General features: G+C 44.1%; 1 protein-coding gene across 1 annotated transcript; it reads left to right on the top strand.

Moving 5' to 3' along the window:
- Window positions 1–1,892: 1,892 nt before the first annotated feature.
- Window positions 1,893–13,615, top strand: LOC110194115 (keratin, type II microfibrillar, component 7C-like). Its single transcript, XM_020966279.2, is given in 10 exon segments — window positions 1,893–2,365; window positions 2,368–2,480; window positions 5,155–5,363; window positions 6,613–6,673; window positions 7,959–8,054; window positions 8,728–8,892; window positions 11,343–11,468; window positions 11,810–12,030; window positions 12,280–12,311; window positions 13,016–13,615. Coding segments are annotated over 10 exon segments (1,476 nt in total). The 5' UTR covers window positions 1,893–2,097; the 3' UTR covers window positions 13,201–13,615.
- Window positions 13,616–20,709: the final 7,094 nt, after the last annotated feature.

Raw genomic sequence — 20,709 nt, 5'->3', positions numbered from 1 at the left:
GTACAAGCAGGGACAGCTTGTACAAGCTGCAACCAGCTTATTTGGGCTTAACAGCTGGTTGTTAAATATTCAGTGTGAGAATTTGCACATCAGAAATTGACACTTACTAGCTGTGTGACCCTAGGCAAGTCACTTAACCCTATTGCCTAGCCAAAAAAAAACAAAACTAGACAGTATAAGTTTGGAATATTGCTGTGATGTAGGAAACAATGAGTTGGCGGACTTAGAAAAATAGGGAAAGATTTGAACCTATGAAGGAAGACATTATCCATCCTCAGAAAAACAGATGACAAACAAGTATAGTATAGTCTTATATACATGCATATGAATGTATGAGCATGATTATAGATATCTAAGCATATGTATGTGCATGTAAACATATGTATACGTTTGTTTGATGTGTGTGAGTATATATTTACACACAAATATAGCCATGTTCAATTGTAGCCTGGGGGGGGGGGAGGTGTAGGACAAAGGGAGAAAAAAGAACAAAATAAAAAGTGCATAGCAAAAAACAAAAGAAAACTTACAAAGAAGCAAAGAAAAGAGGGACAGCTCAGAACATAATGGCTTTCTTAAAATGGAAATTTACTGCTGTATATTTTGAATCCTCTCTTATGTTCTACTGTGCACATGGCAATGCTTTTTTTTTCTTTTCTTATTTTATATTTCAGTTTATAATGTGTTTCTTTTCTTTTCTTATTGTATATTTAAGTTTTAGTATTTAAGCTTAAAATAAATTAATTCTAAAAATAAATTGGTAAGACCTTAGGTAAGTAACTTTTCCTCTTTCGGCCCCACACAAACCAAAGGCACAGAAACAGCAACCATCTAAACTGAATGCCTCATTTCAGTCCTGTGGAGCCTGGGAAAGGGGAAAGTAGACCAGGAAGGCATCCAGGACAAGGCATTTGTGTTCCAAGATCTGCAGTCTTTTAGTGTAGCCATTGCTAGGTCTTGTGTGATTCTAATTGTGGCTCCACTGTATTTGAATTGTTTTTTTCTTGTTGCTCATAATATTTTCTCCTTGAGCTGGGAGTTTCAGAATCTAGTTTTCTCACCTGTAAAATTGGAATTTAGTTAAGATGATCTTCAAAATCCCTCCTCCAATCTCATGGGAAAAATAGACACAAACCAAAGGCACAGAAACAGCAACCATCTAAACTGAATGCCTCATTTCAGTCCTGTGGGGCCTGGGAAAGGGGAAAGTGGACCAGGAAGGCATCCAGGACAAGGCATTTGTAAAGCATCTAAATCAGTACAATGTACTCAGTGAACACTTAGTATGGTTTGCTAAAGAAAGAATGACTTGATTGAATTCTGAGGAAAGAAATGGTAAGATTTTTTTTTTTACCCTTAGGAAGAAATAGTTCTCTTCCACCCTACTGAAAATGAGCTAAACTTAATACAGAATGAAATGAACGAGACAAAGCCTTTACAAATAGAGCACAGAAAAATGCTAAAAGGAAATTTATTTAAAGGGTCATCTTTTAAGGGTAGATGGGATTGATCAGAGAAAGCCTCCTGGATAGAGAAGGGGAGTGGATCTGAGTTAGGAAAGGAAGTGTGAGATGCATAAGAAGGCGTCAGGATGACTCATGCCTCATTCAATTTCATCACCTCAGAAATCCTAGAAGCACCATCCACTGTGAACCTCGCCTAGCATTCATCTTCTGGCTGCTTGCCCTAAAGGCACACGGAGAGAGAAAGGCCTGACTTCCCATAGCCCAATTAGGAGCACCAGGGCAGAAATTGTTTTTTAATTTTCAGTCTATTCCCCTACTCCATAAAACAGTTGGGCAGGAGAAGGATGCTATTTTATAGGGGCTGATAGACAGGCTAACCCAGCTTTGATATCTTTCCTCATTTCCGGGGGTGGAGGTTGGGGGGAGTCCCCAGCAGAAGCTCACTACAAATACTTACTATACAAGGAGTGTATGATACAAGGAGTTCAAGCTCATAAATGCTTCCTCGGTCTTTTTATGCTGCCCAACCCCACTGGGCTGGGGAATATAAGAAAAGGGATGGCATCAGATTCGCACAGACAACCTGGTGCCGCTTCCAGTCTTGACCTCGTCTGCCTTCTCCAGCAGCATCATGTCCTGCCGTTCTTTCCGCCCCAGCTCCAGCAGCAGAATCCGGAACTTCAGCTCCTGCTCAGCCTTCGTGCCTAGGCTGGGTGACCGCTGCTGCATCAGCGCTGCTCCCTATCGAGGAGTGTCCTGCTACAGGGGACTGACCGGCTTTGGCAGCCGCAGCGTCTGTGCGGGCTACAGGGCTGGCTCCTGCGGCCGGAGCTTCGGCTACCGCTCTGGGGGAGTGTGCGGGCCCAGTCCCCCCTGCATCACCACCGTGTCTGTCAATGAAGCCTCCTGACCCCCCTCAACCTGGAGATCGACCCCAACGCCCAGTGCGTGAAGCATGAGGAGAAGGAGCAAATCAAGTGTCTCAACAGCAAGTTCGCCGCCTTCATCGACAAGGTGAACCGGGGCCAGACAATTTCCCTTAGGACAGGAAGAACCTAGACAAGTCCCCTATGAGCCTCTGTTTCCCCTTTCATAAAATGAGGGGTTGAACTAGGTCCCATTGAAGGCGCTTTAATCCGACTTTAAATGTTCTGATCCCATGCGGTCTAGCAAAGACCCCGAAGGCCTGGCCCCGGGGCCACATGTCTGCAGGTTCAGTCATTGCTGCTCCCCTCATCTCCCCAGTTAGGACAGATTCCCCAACCCTTGGCCCTGAGTCACCCTCCACTGTTCTCTGGGGCCCCCACATCCTTGGGCCAGAAAGGCTAGTTTCCCAGAGGTCTTTGTGAGAGATCGTCAGAGACTCCATGGATAGATTTCCAGAGAAGGAGTGTAGGATTCTACTCCCAGTACTAACAAACCACTCTGAGCCTTAATTTCCTCATCAACCAAATGGAAGATATGGACTAGATGATCTCTGTGGTCCTTTCCAGATCTAGTTGTCTTTGATAAACACAAATGAAATTTTATGGAGGCAGTGGATAGATCAGCAAGATAAGACAAAGGCTACTTGCCAGGATCCTGTGGGAAAGTGTTTCAATATGCAAATGTTAGTATTGTATATTTCAGGATGCAAATCCCCAGAAAGAAAGAACATTCTATTCAGAAGACCTAGGTTCCAGTCCCAGCTCCCACAAGTGCTAGCTGGAGTAACTTAACTGCTCTAAGCTTCAGTAAACCATAACCTTAACCCTAAATTTTTTAATTGGGTGATTTTTTTTAATTTTAATTTAATTTGGATAAATTTAATTTAAGTTGGGTAAAATTTTACCCTCAGTAAAATGAGGGCAACAATAACTCTCCTAACTTCTTCCTTCATGGAAATTGTCATGAAGATAAAATAACAAAAGTGAAAGGACTTCAGAAAGTGTAAAGGCTGTACAAACACAAGATGATATTATTTTCTGAGGAGAGAGAACTCCTGGCAATAGAGGGGAGGAAGATATTTGGATAACAGTTCTATCCTTAGTGGGAGAACATCTACCTCTCGTTTGCCTGGAGAGTAGAAATGAGTGTTTGGGAACGTGGAGATAAAATGTATCTCTTACTTTTGTTGAGTAATAAGACCTCTGATAATTCCCTCATCAATCTGGGAGCTTCCAGAAGTCCCACACCAAAGAAGGGGTGGAGAGTAGGTACAGAAGCCTAGGCAATGAACTCCATCTCAATTCAATTCAGCAAGCACTTACTCTATGCCAAGACACTGGGGATCCAAAGACAAAACTGTAATAGTCTGCCCTCAGGAAGCTTACATTCTATTGAGAAGAAACAACACATAAACGGATAAGTAAAGAGAAAATATATTCAAAGTAATTTTTGGAGGATGTGGGGAAAGCACTAATTTGGGGGGTGCGGTGGAACTAGGAAAAGACCACTTAAGAATTGGTGTTAAGGGGCAGCAAGGTGGCGCAGTGGGTAGAGCACTGGCCCTGAAGTCAGGAGGACCTGACTTCAAATCCAGCCTTAGACCAAACAGTTGATACTTACTGTGTGACCCTAGGCAAGTCACTTAACCCCAATTGCCAAAAAAAAAAAAAAAAAAGAATTGGTGTTAAACTGGGCCCTGAAAGAAGCTAGGGACTCCAAGAGGTGAGGAAAGAGGACGACAACCTGTGTAACCAAGCTACCCTCTCCATATTTTCTGGTTTTTTTCTTTTTCTTTCCTTCTTTCTTTTTTTTTTTTTTTGGTGAGGCAGTTGGGGTTAAGTGACTTGCCCAGGGTCACACAGCTAGTGAGTGTTATGTGTCTGAGGCTGGGTTTGAACTCAGGTCTTCCTGACTTCAGGGCCAGTGCTCTATCCACTGCACCACCTAGCTGCCCCCCCCACACACACTATCTTCACACAGAATCACAAAACCCTGCAGTGTCAAAATTGGAAATCACAGAGGAAAGAGGACTTTAGAGGTCATCTTGTTGAACCCAGACCTGCACAGGAATTCCCCCTGCCCCACAGCACCTGACAAGCAGTTTATCCAGTCTTTACCTGAAGACTTCCAGTGTCTCCTGAGGCAAACCCTTCCACATTTGCACAGCCCCAATTGCCTCCCGGCAACTTCTACTCATAGCTTCTAGTCCAGCCACCTCATTTTTAAAAATGATGAAAGAGAGGGAAAGGGACTCATGTGACAAACAGATGGCAGAACCAGAGCTAGACTCCAGATGAGTTCTCTTTCTACTATCCTCAAAAATGCTTACAGCCCCACACCTTGAAATATTTGCCAGGTCTCTTCCAATCAAATTGTCCTTAGACAATGGGCTTTTCTGTATAGGATTCTCATACTAAGAGACATCATGGTATAATGGATAGTCCAGGAAGACCTGGGTTCAAGTCACTTCTCTCTGCTCTCTAGACATTTTTCTAGGGCTTGAAGATGCTAAAGACCTGCATCAGAGATGAAGGAGGGGGGATCCTTACCCAAGTAACAATGAAATCACAGATCAAACCTCCTCTATCCTAAGGCTGAGGGATAGGAGTGGTAGCGTTCCCACAAGAAGTTATCTCGTCCATGCCCCTGGGCAGACATTTGCTATGATTTTGATCCATGTTTCCACGCTTTCCAAGGGGTGCTGAGGTATTCTCTCCCTCTGAATGTCCCTGATGACTTTTCCCCTTCCCTGGGATGGCAGGTTCGATTCCTGGAGCAACAGAACAAGCTTCTGGAGACCAAGTGGCAATTCTACCAGAGCCGGAAATGCTGCGAGAGCAATCTGGAGCCGCTGTTCCAGGGCTACATCGAGACCCTGAGGCGGGAGCTGGAGTGCGTGGAGGCTGACAGTGGTCGCCTGGCAGCTGAGCTCAACCACGTGCAGGAAGTGCTGGAGGGCTACAAGAAAAAGTGAGTGTTCGGGGAAAGAATCGCAGGGAATGGATTTAAGTCCCAGCAGAAGGATTTGAGTCAGACAACAAAAAAACTTCCAGATGGTGAAAGTTGTTAGATAGACATATAGGCACAGGGGGATAGGGAGGTTTGTGGAGTGGCGTTAGGGAGCTGGGAGGGGGTGCAGTAATCATAAGAACAGTTCTCACCTCTCTAGGTTCTATTAAAGGTGTTTAGTTCTGGCTCCTAAATGGAGATGGGAACACTGATAACTTGCCATTTCAAGACCTCTAGCATTTTCTGATTGGTAGACCGTAGGCAAATTCTTGACTTAGCAATATTTCCTTTCCATTGTATCATCTTCAAGAAGTGGGGCAAGAAGAAGAAAAGGTCAATATCAGTGGGGAAAAGTAAGCTTCTTCACTATCTGAGCTTCAATTTCCTCATCTGCTAAATACTAGAAGTAATACTTCTAACCCCATATGCTGAAACAAAAAAATAAAGACTTTAACAAAAACATTTATTGAGAACATATATGTATGTGTGTAGTGTGTATGTGTGTGTGTGTGTGTGTATGTACTTTCCACTGTGGTTGGTACTTGTATAGAATACAGAAGGATTAAACATGACCCTGCCTGCCCTCCACAGGTTTATAGTCTAGTTGGAGGAGATAAAACAAATTCTGACTTTATATCAGGCAAATGTCTCCTGAGAGCAGAAAGATGCAACCTAGCACTGCAGCAGAAAGACTTCCAGTGAGAAAAACGCTAAGAATGCTTCCCACAAGGAAGGGTTAGAATATTCTAGCAGATGAGGAGTAATGATGACTCCTAGACTGTTTCGTTTTGTTTTGTTTTTTGTCTTTTTTAGGAAAGAGTTCTCTTGGGGGATGGTTTGAATGCTCTGGAGCACAGAAGTAGAGGGTTGGGCAAAATTACCTCTTCAGATTCCTTTCACAGCCCAAGAATATTTTAATTCCATAAGCTATTTGATCCCAAGACACCTAAGGTCCTCAAAAGGCAGCCTTCTGGGAGTAAAATTTAGGCCTCATCCAAATTCATTTTTCCTTTCCATCCTTCCTTCCTTCCTCTATCTCTCCCTGCCTCTTTCTTTCTTTTTTCTTCCTTCTTTTCTTCCACCCTCCCTCCCTTCCTTCCTTCTTCTCTTCTTTCCTCCATCCCTTCCTTCTTTCCTCTCTCTCTTTCTGCTCCTCCACAAACTCTGAGCTCTGAGGGTCCCAGAAACTGAAACCCTCTTTCCCCCCCAGATATGAAGAGGAGGTGGCCCTGAGAGCAACAGCAGAGAATGAGTTTGTGATCCTGAAGAAGGTGAGTGCTCAGGCCCAGGATATCCTAGACTAGAAATAGGACAAGGTTCAACCCTCCTGTGAAAGATATTGGAAGCCTGAGACCATGAAGGAGGTCGAATGACTTTTGCCAACATCACATAGCACACCAACAGCTTGGAACCCAGTCGTCAAGTATCCTTTTTTCCAAATGCCCTAATTCTCTTCTCCATGGTAGCCCTGCCTAGAACACCATACTCCATTTCTATGTAGCACATAGTAGGATTTGAAGATAGTTCCAGACCCTCAACGCTGTTCTCCCTACGCTCCTCAGCCATCATAGTAACACCTAATGGTGCCTATACCCTCTGCCCTATCCAATTGATAGCCTAAGGTCAAAGGAGCACAGATTCAGAGGTGGAAGGGACCATGAAGGCGAGTCTAATCCTTCTCATTTTTTGGATAAAGTAATTCAGACTCATAGGAGGAGAAGTGACTTGAACAAGATCACATAGCCATCAAGTAGCAAATTTAGCACTTGAACTCAGGTCTTCTAAGTCTACAACTGATGCTCCTACCTATGAGTGTCACTGATTATCTAGGACCCAAGTTATGTGCATTTGGAAAAAGTTCCTCATTGTGCTTCTTGAATAGCCTACTGAAAGAGGCAGCTGACCTTGCCTGACTGTAGTCCAAGCTCCTTCTTGACTTGGCATCCCTTGTATCATCATCCAAAATGTCACCAATTCTTAGAAATCCTTCCTGTCTCCAAAAGCCCCTCCCAGTGACAGGGTATCATAAAAATTTGCTAAACATACTTGTCTAACCTTAGCCAAAAGAAAAAAGTAGGAGAAATAATAATAATAATTTTGTTGCCGGTGTTCGGTCATTTCAGTCATGTCTGACTCTTCATAACCTCATTTGGGGTTTTCTTGGTAAAGATACTGAAGTAGTTAGCCATTTCCTTCTTCAGATCATTTTATAGATGAGGAAACTGAGGCAAATAGACTTGCCCAGGGTCACACAGCTAGTAAGTGCCTGAAGCCAGATTTGAACTCTAGGAGATGAGTCTTCCTGATTCCAGCCTTGTCACTCTGACCACTGCACCACCTAGTGGCATCCTCATCCTCGTCACTCATAGTTGTGTTATTTTATAATTGAATTGATTTCCTCACAACATTCCTAAGATAGGTAGTATATTATTAGCCCCATTTTATAGATGTGAAAACTAAGATTAAGAGAGGCTGGCAGTGAAGTCACTTTTGAAGGGAACAGTAGAGAAGGAGTATCTACCTCAAGGTCCCTGAATCTCCCATTCTCCTCTGCAGGATGTAGATTTTGCCTATCTCCGAAAATCAGACCTGGAAGCCAATGCCGAGGCCCTAACAGAGGAGATTCAATTCCTAAGGGCTCTGTATGAGGAGGTGAGAAGCACTGTGTTCCAGGAGGAGGCGTGAGGGTGGGATGACAAAAAGGACTTCCTACTTTCTGATCTATGGAACCAAACAAGCAGAAGATGTGGTATTCAGTGGCTAAAGGGGTAGTAGGGTAGAGGAGGAATCAGGAGATACACCAGGAAGAGCTGTTTCAAATGGGAACTCAGGTAGCAGAAAATCCTATGTCTTGGTGACTTGAGGTCATCATAACATGGTAACCCCTGTTATTCACTATTACTATGGAGATGGTTATAAACACCAGTAACCTGCCAAGGAGTTAGGCTCTGGCACAAGTACAGTACCCAAAAGAAGACGGAAGGATGATAAATGGAAATAGATAAGGAATTTCTGGAGAATCTGTGGGTTAGATAGAAACTAGGCAACAGGTCTACCATTGCCTAAAATACCTAGGCAGGATATTTTATAAGAAACCTGTAGATCTGTTGGACGTCAGCAGTAGACATAACAGAAATGAAATGACCCTGGGTAACCTTTTCCACTCTTTGTGGGTTTCTGTGGGACTGTGTGTCTGGGTAGGGGGATTCTGAGGATGTGGGCCACAGAGGAGTTATATTAAGGGAGAGGAGAAGGAGGATTTGAAAGGCAATTTTAGAGAGGCGAGGGTCTATTCTGAATAAGCTTTGGTGATCCTGCCCCACAGGAGATCCGAGTCCTTCACACCCACATCTCAGACACCTCGGTCGTGGTGAAGATGGACAACAGCCGAGAACTCAACATGGACTGTGTCATTGCCGAGATCAAGGCTCAGTACGATGACATCGCCAGCCGCAGCCGGGCTGAGGCCGAGTCCTGGTACCGAAGCAAGGTAAATGAGCCTGACTCTCGCTTACCAGAAATGATGTTTAGTCAGTAAACATTTATAATTGTTATTGTTGTTACAGAGTTATTATCTCACAACTCTGGGAGGTAGGTGCTATTATTATCCTCATTTCACAGATGAGGAAAGTGAAGCAAACAGAAGTTAAGTGACTTGCCCAGGGTCACACAGCTAGTAAGTGTCTGAAGGCACATTTGAACTCAGGTCTTCCTGACTCAAGGCCCCATGCCCTATCTACTGTGACACTTAAGTATCTACTATATTCCAGGCACCATACCTAAGCCTTGGCGATACAAAAAAGAAGCAAAAGATAGTCCCTGCCCTCAAGGAGCTCACAATCTAATGGGGGAGGCAACAAGAAAATAAATATATACAAACAAGATATATATGACATTATGATAAAATTATAATATGTAATATACAATATGTTATAGTATATTAATATAATATATAAAATATATAAATATACATATTATGATAAGATTATTAAAATAAAATATATGTTATATGATATTATGATCAAAAATAAATAAGAAGAGGAAGGCATTAGAATTAAGAGGGATTGGAAAAGGCTTCTTGTAGAAGATTTTATTTTAGGTAAGACTTAAAGGAAGCCAGGGAAGGCAGTAGGCAGAGGTGAGGAAGGAGAGCATGCCAGACATTAGGGACGGCCAGAGAAAATGCCTGGAGCAGAGAGATGGAATGTCTTGTTCATGGAACAGTCAGGAGGCCAAGGTCACTGGATTGAAGAGTACACGGAAGGCGGTAAGGTGAAAAAGACTGGAAAGGTAGGAGGGGGCTAGGTTATAAAGGGCATTAGATGCCAAACTGGGATTTTCTATTTGCTCCTGGGGTAATAAAGAGCAACTGGAGGTTTTTGAGTAGGGGGCATAACATGGTCAGACCTTCACTTTAGGAAAATCACTTAGGTGGCTAAATGGAAAATAGATTTGGAGTAGGGAAAAACTTGAGACAGGCAGACCCACCAGCAGGCTGTTGCAATAGGTCAGACATGAGGTCATGAGGTTTGCACCAAAGTGGTGGCAGTGTCAGAGGAGAGAAGGTGACATATTTGAGAGACGTTGCAGAGGTGAAATGGAGAGGCCTTGGCAACAGATTGGATATTGGAGGTGAGATACAGTGAAGAGTTGAGGATGGCACTTAGATTGAAAGCCTGAGGGGAGGGGAGGATGGTATCGGCCTCTACATTAACAGGGAAGTTAAGCAGGAGGGAGGATTTAGGAAAGATAGTGAGTTCTGTTTTGGACGTGTTTGGCTTAAGATGTTTATTAGACATCCAGTTCGAGGTGTCTGAAAGGCAGTTGGAGCTGCAAGACTGGAGATTGCGGAGAGATTAGCATTATATGATGCTGAGGCCTGGGATGCCACGTGTGGCCTTTTAGAGATGGGAGCCAAATCCATGGTTGCTAAGGAGATCACCAAGTGAAGGGGGAGGGCCCAGGACAGAGCCCTCTGGGACAATGATAGTCAGACCGCGTGACCTGGATGATGATTCAGCAAAGGAGACTGAGAAGGAGCAGTCAGATAGGTAGGAGGAGAGCCAGGAGACAGTGTCCCAGAAACCTAGAGAGAAGAGAGTAATCCATGGCATCAAAGGCTGAAGAAAGGTCTCAGAGAAGGAGAATTGAGAAACAGCCATTGAATTTGTCAATTAAAAGATCCGTGGTCACTTTGGAAAGAGTAGTTTTGATGAAATGATGAGGTCAGGAGAGGGTTTAGAAGGGGTTATGAAGAAAACAAGATGAGACATGACAGAAGCACCTATTGTAGATGGATGACCTTTTCCAGTTCACCCACAAAGGGCAGAAGGTATATAGGAAGATAATTAGCAGGAACGGAGAATCAGTTGAGGGCTCTTTGAGGATGAGGGGAACATGGGCATTTCTGTAGACAGTAAGGAAACAGAAAGATAAAAATAAGCTACAGAGTGGAGTGACAGAGGGGGCGATCTGTTGGAGGAGACAGGAAGGAAAGGGATCACTTGGGCAGGTAGAGGAGTTGCCCTTGGTGAGGAGTAAGGCTGCTTCATCATATGAGACAGGGTGAAGGAGGAGATGATGGCAGAAGGTAGATGAGGAAGAGGGGAGAGGAGGGTGCTCATGGTGAATGGACTTATTTTTTTCTGCAAAATATGAGGTAAGGTTCTCATCTAGGAGTGTGTACGTAGGAAGCTTGAGAAGGAATGAAAAGGTTTAGAGGATCTGTTGTGGAGAGTTAAGATAGTGACTTGAGGTATGGTGGGATTGTCTAGCAGCAATGGGAAGGATGGTGAAGGATTTTCCCTTTATCTGGAGCTTCTGCTCCCTGGGAAGTTATGGAGTCTTCTTTCCTAGTGAGGAACAGTGCATAGATGAGATGGTCCCTCATGTACCTATGTGTGAATTATGGGATACCACCCTCTCCCCCTCCCCTTACAGTGTGAGGAGATGAAGGCCACAGTGATCCGCCATGGGGAGAGTCTGCGCAGGACAAAGGAGGAGATCAATGAACTGAACCGCGTGATCCAGAGGCTGACCGCTGAGGTGGAGAACGCCAAGTGCCAGGTATTGACACTGACCACTCTCCAAAATTAAAGAATTCAGTTAGATTGTAGCAGGAGGAATTCTGTTTGGATACCAAGGAGAACTTCCCAACCAGCTCATCTGGCGATACACCGAGAAAAAGGATAGAAGGATGCTGTGGAACCTTCTCCTGGAGAGAAGCCCTTGTCTTCCTAATCTAGTTGATGTGCATGTAGATGTGGGGGAGGAGGAGAAAGGAGGAGAAGGGTAGAGTTTTGAACAAAGATAGAAGAATAATTAGATTTGCCTCTGTTGGGGAGTCTGTGATTCCAGGACAATTTGACAACCCATTATCTCTTCACCTGATTCTTGTGTTCCCCCAGAATTCCAAGCTGGAGGCTGCTGTGACCCAGTCTGAGCAGCAGGGTGAGACTGCCCTCAATGATGCCCGCTGCAAGCTGGCAGGGCTGGAGGAGGCTCTGCAGAAGGCCAAGCAGGACATGGCTTGTCTACTGAAGGAGTATCAGGAGGTCATGAACTCCAAGCTGGGGCTGGACATCGAGATCGCCACCTACAAACGGCTGCTGGAGGGTGAAGAGCAAAGGTGAATCCCTGGCATCAGCCCTTCTTCCTTAGGTTTAGGCCTACCCTCTCTATATAATGATGCTCCATTCTCCATCCACACTCAGTGTTACCATGATCACATTTACTTTAATTTGAATCTATTTGCACAAAACTTTCATTAGAATCTTTGGAAAAGAGAGATGATCAGCATTTGGGGCCAAATACTTTTTATAAAAGATATGTCTCACTCACTTCCCATCTAATGGTGTTTCATTTTCCCTTCCCCCAGGTTGTGTGAAGGTGTTGGAGCTGTGAATGTCTGTAAGTAATTGAGGTCCTGAAAGAAGTTAAGTTAGACAAGAGGGAATGGGCTGATGGGAATGGCAGTATCCCTGGATGTTAATTGCTCAATAATAATAATAATAATAATCACTTCAATAAGATGACCTGCAGCTAGATCCTATCTCATCTTCTAACAATCTCTGACATTGGGGTTGCAAGCCTTGCACACTTTCTAGTGTGACCTTGGCCAAGTCATCTCACTTCTCTCAACTTGTTTCCTCATCTGCAAGATGAGGCTAATAATATTGTATCCCCTGCTCCATAGAGTTGTTAGAAGAAAGGGATTCGTGGACCTTAAAATGCTCCAAGAAATTTGAGAAGATCTATATTAGAAACTCAGCTATCACTTACCTGTGCAACCTTAGGCTAGTCAGGTCACAGTTTTCATCTGCAAAATGGGGTTGGACTAGATGACCTCAAAGATCTCTTCCAGCTCTAAATCTAAAATCAAATGATCCCTCTTTGCAGCAGGAGTGATTGCAGCTGGAGAGTTATACTTTCTTTAAAGTATTCCTCAGCTATACAGGTGGGACCCAGAAGTATCTATTCCTTTCTCTTGGATCTGGACCAGTGGGAGACACCTGCGTTTGGAGGGTTTTCCGTCCCCTGACTCAGGTTGTGGGGAGGGACTCAGTGATCCCCCAGAGAGATAACCTGCCCTCCATTCTCCTCCTACCCCACAGGTGTGAGCAGCTCCCGGGGCGGGGTCGTCTGCGGAGACCTCTGTGTGTCAGGGTCGCGTCCAGTGACGGGCAGCGTCTGCAGCGCCCCATGTAGCGGGAATGTGGTGGTGAGCACTGGGGGTCCCTGTGTGCCCTGCGGCCAAAGCTTCAGCCGCGGGAGCAGCCGCTCAGTCCGATTTGCTTAGCTGCCCTGAGCTTCGGCTGTAAATAACCCCTTCCCCGCCCCCTGGGAATCAGAAGATAACAGCCGCCGCTTTCGAAGACACGAACCTAACCCTCGGAATTGGAGGCAGAATTATTGAGAGACCCGAGGATGTCCACCGGGGAACGGGGGTGGCGGGAGACGGGACGGAAGGGGGAGAGAAGAAAGAAGAGGAGTTTTCAATTTTGCAGCTGTTATCTTCTGAGCAGCTATCTCTAGCCAGCTCCTGACTTCTCTGGTCCCATATCTCTGTTTCTTGAAGGGGCGCCCTCCCCAAGCAAGGACCAGGTTCATCCCCACTCTATACCAGATACACTAGGTCGGCTGGCCCTTTCCTGTACTCTCTCTCTCTCCCTTTCCTCTGGGCTTGATTACTGGGTTTCCAATAAATCGATATTCCTTGCACTCTGGCAACCTTATGGTTTATTCTGAGAGAGTGACTCAGAGAGCCTTGCTTCAAGAAAGTATACCCATACACCTCATGTCCTCTCCACCCCTAGCCCAACCAGTCACTCAAACATCTTTTAGCCATGACCGTCCCCAAGGAAATGTTTGGGTTATCCCAGCTCTTTATCAATACACATTGACTCAGGTAAGACCTCCTGCCTTATCTGAGTCTGCCAATATGAACAAAGCCCTGTCCTGGACAATGGAGGGAGAAGGAGTGTACAGGGTCCCTGTCCTTAGGGAGCTCTTAATCTGATGAAGAACACCCAGGACACAGGAATGCCAAATCACAGGATGTCAGGGCTGAAAAGGATATCAGAGGCAACCAGCTGATGATCCAGTGGACAAAGTGCTGGGCCTGGAGTTCAAATGCGACTTCAGCTATTTACTGGCTGTGTGACCCTAGACAAGTTACTTAACCTCTGTTTGCCTCAGTTAAAATAGGGATAACAATACCTACCTCACAGGGTTGTGGCAAGGATCAAATGAGGGTATAGTGCTTGGAACATAGTAGGTGCTATAGAAATGCCTATTCCCCTCCCAGCCCAACCTCTTGATTTTACAGATGTTAAAAGAGAGCTACAGAAGTATCACAAAATTACACAGATACTTGTACAGCCAGGAGTAAGAGACTCAGGGGTAGTAGGGGAGCCATAAGTTTAGGCATCCGTGCTGACGGATAGGGAAGATGCTAGAAAGCATAACTTGGAGTGTAAGGGGGAGAATGGGGTTCAGAAGCTGAAGAAGAATAGGGCTGAGGAGAGAAGGTTGGGAAGAATGATCCAGGTAGGAGGAACAACCCATGAGCAGAAAATGGGAACACTTACTTCATCATAGCAGATTCCAAGCCAGAAAAAATCCTCAACTATGAGAATATTAGAGCTGGAAGGGACTTTAGAGATGGATCCAACCATCCCATTTTATAGATGAAGAAACTAAGCCTCAGAAGTGAAGTGATTTGCCCAAAGCCACACAGCTATGGAGTGAAAAGGCTTGGGCAGTCAGATTTGGAAGAGGTGGTGATAGCAGAGGAGAAACACTATTTCATAACATTACATATACCTACCAGCAATAAGCTGCCATGGCTAGAGAAAAGCATGTGGGTTCACGACATCTAGGAATGTGAAGGGCTGGGTCCTATATCTGCTTCCTGTGAGGGAAAAGGGGCCTGGGACCATGGGCCTTTCACCAAGCAACACTGTCGCAAAGACTATGGCTCTGACTTTGGGGTCCAAAGTGGTGAAAAGTGACTTGCTGAAGGTCACAAGGAATGAAGGATGTGGCTGGAATAAGAACCCATGGGTCTCAAATCTCCATCCAGGGCTCTAGTCTTCCATGCCACTTTCTGCAGCCCCCTTCCATGGCCCTCCCTCTCAATCCATCTCCAGCCCACTGGAATCTAAGACTCTATTCCTGGCTTCCCAAAACACTAATAGGTTAGTGTGTTGCCTTCTCTAGCCAGAACCAGAACACCACACTACTTACTTTAGTCTCATCATCATCATCATCATCATCGCTAACATTTATTTACCTAGTGCTGCCTATGTCCCAAGTACAGAGCTAAGTTCTTTATAATTTTATCTCATTTGAGCCTCACAATAACCTTATTATTGCCCCATTTTACAGAAGAGGAAATGGAAGCAGACAAAGGTTAAGTGACTTGCCTAGGGTCATACAGCTAGCAAATATCTGAGGCTGGATTTGAACTCATGAAGAGGCATTTTCCTAACTCCAGGCCTGGTACTCTATCCACTGAGCCACCCAGCTGCCCATTATTAATATTTTCATTACTATTAAAGTGACCTGATTTCTGCAACAAAGAGGTAAACTTATATCAATATTACCCATTATTACTACTCCAGATTTATACTATTAATGACGTAAGAGCCATATTGATAACAGAAACATTAGTGAAAAACATTAGAAATTGGTGCTTATTTCAATAGATGTAGAAAAAAGCATCTGACAGAATACAGTACTCACATATTTTTTTTTAAACTACTGGAAAGTATAGGAATAAATGGTCCTTTCCTTAATAGTGTTACAGCCCAGTTGTACACCTGTCACAAATACAAGTTCTAGAAAGAATCAATAGATGGAGCCAGCCTTTGAGACAATCAATGAAGCTCACTGCCTGGGGATGATAATCCAAATGAAAAAAAAATAAACAAATTAAGAGATTATATGATGGGATTTAGCCCAATCCTCTACAGTGCTAGAGGTGAAATGGGCCCTTGAATCAGAGGAAATCAAAGTGGGAAGATCATAAAAAATTCTGTCCAAGGCTTACTCTCTTTAGTTGAAGGAGTATCCTAGCATTAGTAAAAGCTGATATGGATATGGCCCACTTGAATAAAAAAGCAATCAGCTATATCAGCAAAGTTCTATCCCTGATTCTGCATCCACAAGAAGCCCCCCTTGGTAGGATAGCTGTTGAATTTCCAGGCTTCCTACCACCCAGATAGGCAAACAGCCACAATCTGACTTCAATCAAACAATGATCTATTCCCTCCCCTCACAAAGGCCATCCCAAGAAGACCAATCTAGACTTATCCTGGAAATCTGATCAGGCACTGCAGAGAAGGAGAAATAGGCATCAGTCAATCAAATAAACATTAAGTATTTGTGTGCCAGGCACTATGCCAAATGTTGAAAATACAAAGAAAGGCAAAAGTAAGTCTATGCTCTTAACTCTTGTGGAGTCCACAGACTAATAGGGGAGACAATATGCAAACCATGTATAAATAAGACATACAGGATAAATTGGAGAAATCAACAGAAGGAAAGCACTAGAATTAAGGGGGATTGGGAAAGGCTTCCTGTAGAAGGTGGGGACTTTAGATTGACTTGAAGGAAGGATTTGAAGGAGATGAGAAGAGAGAGTATTCCATGCACGGGGGACAGTAAAAATGCCCCCAGGGGAAAGAGAATATTGTATGAAGAAGAAGAAAGAGGCCAATGTCAGACCCATAACAGGTAGAGTCATCAATAAGCAAGTAGTAGGATAGTCCAGCATATCAAAATCTTTGCAAGGAGGTGTCCAAGGGGATAGAACTGGCCAAGGGTGGTGCGTGGAGTCTCAATGGGGACATTACCCTCAGGGAGATCAAAGACTTTTTCACAGTAGGTGCTAGCACCAATGGATTCAGGACTCTCTCTGTGCACTCTGTTAAAGTTGATATTTGTGTAGGGGTGGAAATCTCAGCAATGCCCCCTGGAATGCAGACCTGCTTAATGTTAATAGGGGGTTTGGGCAAATTGAGAAGCTTCCCACAATTTTCTCCTGCCATAATGAACTGAGTTGACTAAACATCAGCCTGAAATGGAACCACCTCACCAATGCCAGCAGATATATCAGGCTGGTTCATGGTTAGGATTGGGACACATTTGCTGGTCTTGCTCGCACATTTATCCAGACTGTATTCCCCATGTGGTAGCTCTCCTAAAACCTTCCACCTTCACGGAGGTTTATTCTAACCTAAGTGGGGTCTCCAGCCATGATCACTACCTCACTCTCTGTAGAGCAGACCCATGAAGGTCTGAACCCTGCCTCCTATCCAATAAACTGTTACCAAGGATTAGGCCTCCAATTTAACACCAAGTGTATTCGGAGAGTATGATCCAACTCCACCTAGAGATCACTTAGCCTTTACTCACCTCCAGTGAGAGGCATTCCACAATTTCATGAAGCAGTTCATTCTGAATGAAGACAACTATCTTTTTTTTTTTTTAGGTGATTGAGGTTAAGTGACTTGCCAGCAATTGGGGTTAAGTGACTTGCCCAGGGTCACCCAGCTAGTAAGTGTTAAGTGTTTGGTCTAAGGCTGGATTTGAACTCAGGTCCTCCTGACTCTATCCACTGAGCCACCTAGCTGCCCCGACAACTACAATTTTTAAAGAAGTTTCCTTCAGGGGGAGGAGCCAAGATGGCAGAGTGAAAGCAGTGACTTGCTTGAGCTCTCCCCCAAACCCCTCCAAATACTCATAAAAAATGGCTCTAAACAAATTCTGAAGCAGCAGAACCCACAAAAAGACAGAGTGAAACAAATTTCCAGCCCAAGACAACCTGGATGATTGATCAGAAAGGTATATCCTGACGGGCTAGGAGCGCAGCGCAGCGCGGCATGGGCACGCAGACTGCAGTGAACCTGGAGCAGGCCTCAGAGGACTGAATCATGGGCAGCTGTGGAGGTTTCCAGACTCCTCAATCCACTAAGGCCAAAGACAACTTAGAAGGTCAGTGGGAAAAGTCTGTTTCTGTCGGTGCTGAGAAAGGAAGGCGGGGTTTCAGCTCCATTCCCCAAGAGCGTGGCCCGGGGCGGGGGCAGCTACTTCCTGAGCTTCCGGCACAAAGACTGAGGGGGAATCCAGTGGCTGATCAGAGAGGGACTGCAGGGATCTCTTGCTTTGCCCCTGTGTGGATCTGGGTCACGGTTCTGGGCGGCAGTGCTGGGGTGAGGAGGAGCACTGGCGTGGTGGAGCTTGTAGTGGCTGTGCAGAGAAACCCCTCCTCACAGTTACGGGACAGAAAGGAGTGCTTGTGGTCACAGGCCAGGAAAGGAGTAAACACCTCGCCCCTTATCATACCACCTTAGAAGAACTGAAAATTTACAGGTCCCTACAGGTATCTCTGAAAACAGCTACACAAACCCCTGAAGCTTGGGACAGTACACTCTCCACATTGGAAGCAGACTCTTACCTTAACAAAGAGTTTAAAACTCAAGTAATTGGCTGGGATCATGAGCAAACAGCGCAAAAAGAGTCAGACTATATTATCTTACTTTGGTGACAAAGAAGATCAAAATATACAAACAAAAGAAGACAACAAAGTCAAAGCTCCTACATCCAAAGCCTCCAAGAAAAATATGAATCAGTCCCAGGCCTTGGAAGAGCTCAAAAGGGATTTTGAGAAGCAAGTAAGGGAAGTAGAGGAAAAACTGGGAAGAGAAATGAGAGTGATGCAAGAAAATCACGAAAAACAAGTCAACAGCTTGCTAAAGGAGACCCAAAAAAATACTGAAGAAAATAACACCTTAAAAAACAGCCTAACCCAAATGGCAAAAGAGGTCCAAAAAGCCAATGAGGAGAAAAATGCCCTAAAAAGAAAAATTGGCCAAATGGAAAAGGAAGTCCAAAAGATTACTGAAGAAAATACTTCCTTAAAAATTAGAATAGAGCAATTGGAAGATAGTGACTTTATGAGAAATCAGACACTGTAAAACAAATCCAAAAGAATGAAAAATTAGAAAACAATGTGAAATATCTCATTGGAAAAACAACTGACCTGGAAAATAGATCCAGGAGAGAGAATTTAAAAATTATTGGACTATCTGAAAGCCATGATCAAAAAAAGAGCCTAGACATCATCTTTCAAGAAATTATCAAGGAAAACTGCCCTGATATATTAGAACCAGAGGGCAAAATAGAAATTGAAAGAATCCACAGATCTCCTCCTGAAAGAGATCCCCAAAGGAAAACTCCTAGGAATATTGTAGCCAAATTCCAGAGTTCCCAGGTCAAGGAGAAAATATTACAAGCTGCCAGAAGGAAACAATTCAAGTACTGTGGAAACACAATCAGGATAACACAAGATTTAGCAGCTTCTACATTAAAGGACTGCAGGGCATGGAATATAATATTCCGGAGGGCAAAGGAGATAGGATTACAACCAAGAATCACCTACCCAGCAAAACTGAGTATAATCCTTCAGGGGAAAAAATGGTCATTCAGTGAAATAGAGGACTTTCAAGCATTCCTGATGAAAAGACCAGAGCTAAACAGAAAATTTGACTTTCAAATACAGGACTCCAGTGGAACATGAAGAGGTAAACAAGAAAGAGAAATCATAAGAGACTTATTAAGATTGAACTGTTTACATTCCTGCATGGAAAGATGATATTTGTAACTCATGAGAACTTTGTCAGTATTAGGGTAGTTGAAGGGAAAAAAAATTGTATGATGTATATATAGATAGATAGAGGGCACAGGGTGAGTTGAAGATTAAGGGGTCATATCTGGAGAATAAAATTAAGGGATGAGAGAGGATGATACTCAGAGAAGAAAGGGAGAGGTAGAATGGGGTAAATTATCTCACAAAAAAAAAAAGAAAAGAAAAGTCTCTCACAGTGGAGGGAAAACAGGGGAAGGTAAGAGGGAATAAGGGAATCTTATTCTCATAATGGGTATGGAAATCTGTCTTACTCTACAGGAAAATAGGGGGAGAAGGGGTCAAGAGAGCAGGGGGGTGATAGAGAGGAGGGCAGATTGGGAAAGGGGGTAATCAGAAGTAAATACTTCTGACGAGGGACAGGGTCAAAAGAAAGAATAGAATAATGGGAGGGCAGGATAGGATTAAGGGAAATAGAGTTAGTTTTTCACAACATGTCTGCTATGGAAGTGTTTTGCATAACTGCACATGTACAACCTATATTGAGTTGCTTGCCTTTTCAATGAGGGTGGGTGGGGAGGGAGGAAGGGAGAAAATTTGGAACTCAAAGTTTTAAAAACACATGTTTCAAAAAAAATGTTTTCACATGCAACTGGCAAATAAGAAATACAGGAAATGGGGGTACAGAAGTCTATCCTGCTCTACAGGAAAATAGAAGGGGAAGGGGATAAGAGAAGGGAGGGGGGAGAGATAGAAGAGAAGGCAGACCAGGGGAAGGGGTATTCAGAATGCATACCATCTTGGGGTGGGGGGAGGGGTGAGAAATTTGGAACTCAAAAACTTGTGGAAGTGGAAAAAAAATAAAAAATAAAAACCAAGTTCTCCTTCCGAGAGTCTGCAGCACAGAGCCGTGGAGGTCTTGATCTTCTGTATTCATTTATCCCATCTGATTAAATGTTAAAAGTCATGGGGAAAAAAAAAAGTTTCCTTCATATTGAGCTCTGTCATTGCTCCTAGTTCTGTCCCCCTGGGCTAGGCAGAAAGACCTGCTCTCCTTCTACTTGAAAAACTTTCAAATACCCCAAAACAGTCATTGCCATTTTTCCCAACACTCTTCATACTAAACACCCAAAGTCCTTTCATCCTACCTACCAAGGC

The sequence above is a fragment of the Phascolarctos cinereus genome, unplaced genomic scaffold (assembly GCF_003287225.1).
Source record: "Phascolarctos cinereus isolate Bilbo 61053 unplaced genomic scaffold, phaCin_HiC Scaffold_1;HRSCAF=81, whole genome shotgun sequence".
Lineage (NCBI taxonomy): Eukaryota > Metazoa > Chordata > Mammalia > Diprotodontia > Phascolarctidae > Phascolarctos > Phascolarctos cinereus.
This window is presented reverse-complemented; position numbering and strand designations above follow the sequence as displayed.